Raw genomic sequence first — 7052 nt, forward strand, 5'->3', positions numbered from 1 at the left:
TCACAAATAAACATTAATTCTTGCAAGTGCCAACCCACGGGTACCTCTCATGTTCTGTAAGCTAACAGTATATTTAGGTACCAAAACTTTCGCCCTAATCTAGTGATCAAGTCTCTTCAATTTATTATTTACTCTTCACTAAGAACTTGCTGAGCTATTCTGAGCAGTAAAATGTGCATTTTCTTACTCCCGATCATGAGCTGATGCTGCAGCCACTTGGACCTAAAACCTGCCTTTCCCTTCTTCAAGACACAAGAGCCTCTGACCCCATCCCAAAAGGGATGTTAGACATGGATGCCTTTCCAGGTGGATCTGTCATAAAAAGGATGTTTTGAGTAGTTGAGAGTCATTAATTAAAGGTGGGAATGCTTCCTGACCTTGTGGAGGCTGCATAAAATGAAGGCAGAGAAGGCTCTGTGAAAAAGGAGAGAAATATAGCCGGGCCATAGAGGCTCAGAGGTAGAACACTGACCTCCCAACCAGGAGGGCAGGGTTCCATTCCTGGTTGGGCCACACTCCAGGTTTCAGAATTGATCCCCAGTGAGGGGTGTGGAAGAGGCAGCTGATCAATGATTCTGTCTGCTCATTGATGTTTCTACCTCTCTCTCCCTCTCCTTTCCATTCTGAAATCAAGAAAAACAAATACTAAAAAAGAGAAAGGGAAATTTAGAAACTGTTGGTGCTGAAAGTCACAAGAAAAAAGGAAGGAAATAAGGAGAGGAAAACAACCTGCAAAGGCAAGAACAACAGAAGTAGAGAAATATGGAAGAGAGGAAGGAGCCTCACAGAGATGAAGGGGAGCTAAGAGGGAGAGAGGTCCTGGTGAAGAGAAGTGGGGGCAACAAAGGGGAGGTACTTCAGACAGATCAGTTCAGAGGGAAGAATTGGGGGAGCAAGAGCAGGGACAAAAAGAGGGGTTTAGGGTTGACAAACTAGAGGGAAAAGCAGCACTGAGAATGAGCTAGTTGTAGGTAACATGACAGAGTGTAACAGGGGACACAGGCCCGAGGGAAAGACAAATATATCAACAAATGTTAGAGGAAAAGCAAACAGAGCCTCTGACCCCGGACACATCTTTTACCTGAGAAGCAGCCATTTGGTCCTGGTCCTGATGGGGTCTGGGTTGTTTCCTCAGGAGACAATATGTTGAGGAGTCACAGAATGTGCCTTCAAAGGCGTCCCCACAGCCTGTTAATCAGCTCCCCTCACACTCAGTCAGAAGGACCTGGAAATGAGGAAAAGGACACCCCCTCCTGTCCTTTGTCACAGGAGAGAGTCAGGAACAATGAGCTCCTACAGGGAGACCGCACTGAGGTGTTTTTTTCTGTCTTCATGTGTCAAACACTTCCACAAACTCCTACAGGAATGAGCACATGTGCTGCTCTGCTGAACCCCCAACCCCACAGAGCACCCCTTACCTCAGCCACAGGCGGAGAGACCCCGGGCCGGGCCTCCGTTTCCTCCCAAAGGAACGTGGCGCCCGCACCGCGCGGCCTCCCGGGACGCGGACTCACCGCTGAGAGAGGCTCCGGGGCGGGGACCCCAACACGGACTTCAGCGCCGGCAGCGCCCTCAGCCTTCCCTGCGGGGAGGGGGACGGGGAGCCTCAGCTTTGAAGACAAACACCCTCCTCAGGGGGAACCGCCACCTTCCCATCCACAGCTGCTTCCGCGTCTGCAAGGAGCTGCGCATGCGCCTCCCTGCGGGGTGGGCGGGGCCAGAGCCTGAGCTGAGCGACTTGGCGATGGGGGCGGGGCCAGAACCTAAGCCAGAGCCTACCAGGGGTGGGCAAAGTTTTTGACTGGAGGGCCACAATGGGTTCTTAAACTGGACGGGAGGGCCGGAACAAAAGCCTGGATGGAGTGTTTGTGTGAACTAATATATATTAAAAGGAAACATCATTACATATAAGGGTACAGTCTTTCTTTTTTTTTTTTTAGTTTTATTCATTTCAAAGGGGCCGGATCCGACCCGAGGGCCATAGTTTGCCCAAGGCTGGCTAACCTCATCCTGTGGAAATTTTGTTTCTATGTTACTAATGTAATGGCCCCACCCCATAACAAAGAAACAATTTCCAGTGGATGAGGCCCAGAATTCAGGATTTTAAAAAGATTCCCCGGTGATTCTAATGTCCAGCTAAGGTTGAGATCCACTGCTATAGATAATAAACGTGCAATTCTTTGTCCAAAACATGAGCATGTTCAAAAATTAAATGAAGAAAATTTGGATATACTCGATGTAGATTTTCACACATATTTGAGTGATAATTCCATTGATTCCACAGATGATGCTGAAAAGGAAAATTTTCCCATCCAATTTCTTAATAGCATTACTTCTTCAGGAATGCCATTTCATAAATTAAAATTGAAAGTGGGTGCAATCATCATGCCATTGAGAAATCTCAGTAGTAAATGGGGTCTTTGTAATGGTACCAGATTTATTAGTAAAAGGTTACGAACTAACATTATTGAAGCTGAAGTATTACCAAGATCTGCAGAGGGAGGGAGAGGTTGTTCTGATTCCAAGAATTAGTCCCCATCTGACACTGGCCTCCCATTTAAATTGATTCGACAACAGTTTCTCGTGATGCCAACATTTGTGATGACTATTAATAAATCACAAGGACAGCCCTACCGTTTTGGCTCAGTGGATAGAGCCTCTGCCTGTGGACTGAAGGGTCCCAGGTTCGATTCCGGTCAAGGGCACATACCTTGGTTGCAGGCACATTCCCAGTAGGGGGTGTGCAGGAGGCAGCTGATCTATGTTTCTCTCTCATCAATGTTTCTAACTCTCTATCCCTCTCCCTTCCTCTCTGTAAAAAATCAAGAAAATATATATTTAAAAATATCACAAGGACAAATTCTAGACAAAGTACGCATATTCCTACCTGAACCCATTTTCGCACATGCTCAGTTATATGTTGCTTTCTCTCGAGTTTGAAGAGCATGTGACGTTACAGTTAAAGTTCTAAAAACTTCATCACAAGGGAAATTAGCCAAGCACTCTGAAAGTGTTTTCACTCTTAATGTGGTGTACAGGGAGATTTTAGAATAAGTTTAATCACTTTATCAGTCATTGTTTGCATCACTGTTGTTTTTATATTATGTTTTTTTTCATATCATGTTTTTGTTGTTTTCATGTCATATTTCTGTCGTTTTTATATCATGTCTGCGTTTGAGTGAAGCATCACGACCCTGGCAGCCAGGAACCTAGATGGGGTGGACCCTACCAGGTGGTGCTGAGCACTCCAACCGCCATCAAAGTTGCAGGAAAGAGGCACTGGATCCATTGCACCCAAGGGAAGGCTGCTGACAGCGGTGACAGCCCCCGGAGGTGGAAAGTGAAACTAACCCAGGACCCACTGAAAGTGAAACTAGTACCTGCATCATGATCTATCTACTGCTGCTCGCTGTCATGTGGAGGTTCGGTAAGCCCCTTTCCCACCAGGCCCCACATTATGCCTGGGAGGTGATCCGCTCCACGGACGGGGTAGTCCTGGCCTGAGAATCAGGCACCGGTGAACCGACTCTCCGGTTTGACCTGTGTAGCCTCTTCGGGGAAGATTGGAACCTGCCCCAGGACAGACCCAGGCTCATGAATTTGGGCCCAGCTGGGTCGCAGCTGGGGATCCCCGGGGGAATGGCTACACACAGGGCCGCAACCTTCTATGGCTGGGGTACCCGAGGGACTGAGCAACAACTATGGCATACTCCCCTATATGTCTGCCCGCGCCAGCCCAGGATTCCCTTTCTGAAGTGCGGAGACCAGGAGGATTATTATTGTGGACAGTGGGGCTGTGAAACCTATGCCCAATGGCCCCCAAAGCTTCAGGACAGGGACATATGATTCACCCGACAGGTGTGGCCAGGGGCCCCAGAAAGGAACTGTACTGTTGGAAACTGCAACCCCATTGTTATCAAACCAGTGGCCAATTGGGCTAAAGACTGGACCGGGGGACAGACATGGGGATTGAGGCTATATGTCTCTGGACCAGACCCTGGGGTACTATTTACTATCCAGCGACGGGAAATACCCCGACCGCTCAACCCAATTGGCCCCCTGACCCCTCAGCTACCCGAGGTCAGGAGACCAAGCCCGGCCCCACGTGTGACGAGCCGCCACCACCATCATCAAAGACTGAGGCAAGTCGCCGGGGTGCAGTAACCTGGCCTCCGCGTTGTAGAGCTCCGCTGCAACCAGACATTTTCATGCCGCTGGAAGCCTCGTTCCAACTTCTGAACAAAAGTGCGTCCGATCTTACTGTGAACTGCTGGTTGTGCCTCAACCCCGAGCCCCCCTATTACGTAGGGATCGGAGCTTCAGCTCCATTTGGGGCAAATGCGGCCCATGTTCACGTGTCCGCAGATGCAGAAACCCCGGGACTATGTGCATGGGGAAATGGAAGGAGGGCATTAACTTTAGGTGATATTACTGGAGCTGGGCTGTGTGTCGCATCTGCCAATTACTCCCTCCCCGATTTCCCCTATGCAGAAAATTGTAACCGGACACTCCAACTTACCGAGAGACCAGGATCCGGGCCCCCTGGTACCTGGTTGCCCCAAATGGTACCTGGTGGGCATGCATCACTGGAATCACCCCTTGCATACTCTCCCTAAACCTCCAGACTGGGCCCTTGCCAGGGCTCTGCGTCCTAACTTATACCATGCCGCAAGTGTATTATTACTCAGGGGAAGGAGGAAGGGAACACCTCCTTATAGAGCCTCGGCAGATTAAGAGCCCCGGTCCTGGTTCCCCTACTCGTAGGACTCGGAATTGCAGGATCCACGGCGGTAGGGACAGCCGCCCTAGTGAGAGGACATCAAAATTACAAAGAACTGGGTAATCAAATTGACCAAGACCTGAGTACCCTAGAAAAATCTATAGGACAGTTGGAGGAATCAGTAGGGTCCTTAGCTGAAGTAGTCTTACAGAACAGGAGGGGACTCAACCTACTTTTCCTGAAACAAGGGGGACTGTGCCTAGCATTAGGGGAGGCGAGCTGCTTCTACACTAACCACTCCGGAGTAATCAGAGAAAGTTTAAGTCAGTTAAGGAAATGGCTGATGGACAGAGAAGAGGCCCGTAGGGCAGAGGGGAACTGGTATGAGAATTTATTCTTCTGGTCCCCATGGCTCACAACCCTCCTATCCACTGTGGCAGGGCCCCTCCTTCTCCTAATGGTAGGTCTCATTTTCGGTCCCTGCCTGCTCAGGTGTGTCCTCAATTTTATCCAAGACCGAATCCAAGCTGTCAAGCCCATGGTCCTACACACCCAATACTCCAGAATCTTAGAGGAGGACGCTGAATCAAAGATTTGACTCGGGCATAAGACCAGTAGGGAATGTGATAGGGCAGAGGCCTGACAAAGAATTACTGAGTAGGCTGTGGGGCAGGGACCACGGGAGAGAAAAATTGCTAATTATCTCACTAGAAAAGGAATGTGTTATGACTGAACCCAGCCAGGTGTGACCCTGCTGGTTAATTTTACGTAAACTTTTTACCCTGCCAGTACCAGGAACGGCTAATGAACCGCTTTGCAGTTTTTTTAAAAAAAAAAAAAAAACAAAAAATACTTTGAAGTCTTTGCAGATAAAAGGTCTTGCTGTACTCTCGGTCAACACTGCAAGTTGTGAGGCTCCTACGGGAGGGACACAATTGTAGTCAGCTGGCCAGCTTAATAAAGGCTCTTAAGGAGAAACAAGATGGCAGCGTAGGGTGTAGACCTGTGCGTGCTGCCCTCTCAAACCATCATTGAAACTACCAACTATGAGGCAAACAACCACCACTCAGAACCATGGGGAAGTTTGCCCAGTGGGAGATCTACAACTGTGAGAAAAGAAAGAAGCGCAGTGAGACTAAGTGGGAGCTACGGAAGCGTAACAAACAGAGGTATGCAGTCACATGCCAGGCGGGCTGCAACTGGATGCTCGGTTTTGTTTTGTTTTTCAATCGGAAGCGGTTACAAACCCTCGAATCCTCTGGGCTTGCTCGGGGTGTGTCTCTGAGGCCCCAGATCCCACGGGGAGAGGCGGCTCAGCCTTACAGTGGTCAGAAAGCAAAGGAAGCTCTGATGCGCGGCTGCTCGACGGCACTGGGGGACATGAAGTCCTGGTGTCCCGGAGAGGCACGGGGCCACAGAGATGCCGCCATTGCTATTTCCTCCAAGCTGGAGACTCCCTGATACCCCACCCTACTCAATTCACATCCCCATCCAAGCTGTGCCAGAGGCAAAAGAGGAAATGCCTGTGCTTTTATACACTCTCAAATCCACTGAGCTGGTTCTGGCGGGTCTGTGAAGCCCCAGGCCCCAGGGGTAGAGACAGCATGGCCTTGGAGCGGTCAGAAAGCGGGGGAGGCTCTGGCGCGCGGCTGCTTGCCAGCACTGGGGACGCGAAGGCCCTGTGTCCCAGAGAGGCGAGGGGCCGCGGAGATCCCGCCCTACTCAATTTACATTCCCATCTAGGCTGTGCCAGAGGCACAAGAGGAAACACCTGTGCTGTTACAAACTCTCAAGTCCACTGAGCTGGTTCGGGCAGGATCATGAGGCACCACACCCTACGGGGAGAGGTGGCACGGCCTTGAAGCGGTCAGAAAGCAAGGGAGGCTCTGTTGCACAGGCTGCTCGCCAGCACTGAGGGACGAGAAGCCCCGGTGTCCCGGAGAGGTGAGGGGCCGCAGAGACACAGCCAGTGCTATTTGCTCCGCCATGGCGACTCCCTGAGACCCTGCCCTAATCAATTTACATCCCCATCCAAGCTGTGCCAGGTGCACAAAAAGACCCACCTGTGCTTTTGCAGCCTAACCCAACAAATCGCAGACTTCAACTGCTCGCATCCATGGGAGACACACTCAAGAAGCAGACCCAGGAAAACCAAAATGGTGGCGTAAGGAAGAGACCTGTGCGTGCTGCCTCCCACCACAACATCGAAACTACCAACTATAGGACAAACAGCTATCATACGGAACCATGGGAAAGCTGGCCCAGTGGAAGCTCTACAACTGGAAGGAAAGAAAGAAGAACATTGAGACTGAGTAGGATGTGCAGAGACACC

At 50.3% G+C, this 7052-nt stretch overlaps 1 protein-coding gene across 1 annotated transcript in view; it reads right to left on the reverse strand.

The window, feature by feature from the left end:
* The window catches only part of LOC138999850 (zinc finger protein 91-like), a 48837-nt gene extending 47643 nt beyond the window's left edge, over window positions 1–1194 (reverse strand). The window contains exon 1 of the mRNA XM_070402062.1: window positions 1082–1194. Within this exon, the coding sequence (XP_070258163.1) occupies window positions 1082–1096 (15 nt within the window). The 5' untranslated portion in view covers window positions 1097–1194. The remainder of the gene's footprint in view (window positions 1–1081) is intronic.
* Window positions 1195–7052: the final 5858 nt, after the last annotated feature.

Source organism: Myotis yumanensis, unplaced genomic scaffold, assembly GCF_028538775.1.
Source record: "Myotis yumanensis isolate MYYU_CA2020_CCGP unplaced genomic scaffold, mMyoYum1.0.hap1 SCAF_23, whole genome shotgun sequence".
In the NCBI taxonomy this organism is placed as follows: domain Eukaryota; kingdom Metazoa; phylum Chordata; class Mammalia; order Chiroptera; family Vespertilionidae; genus Myotis; species Myotis yumanensis.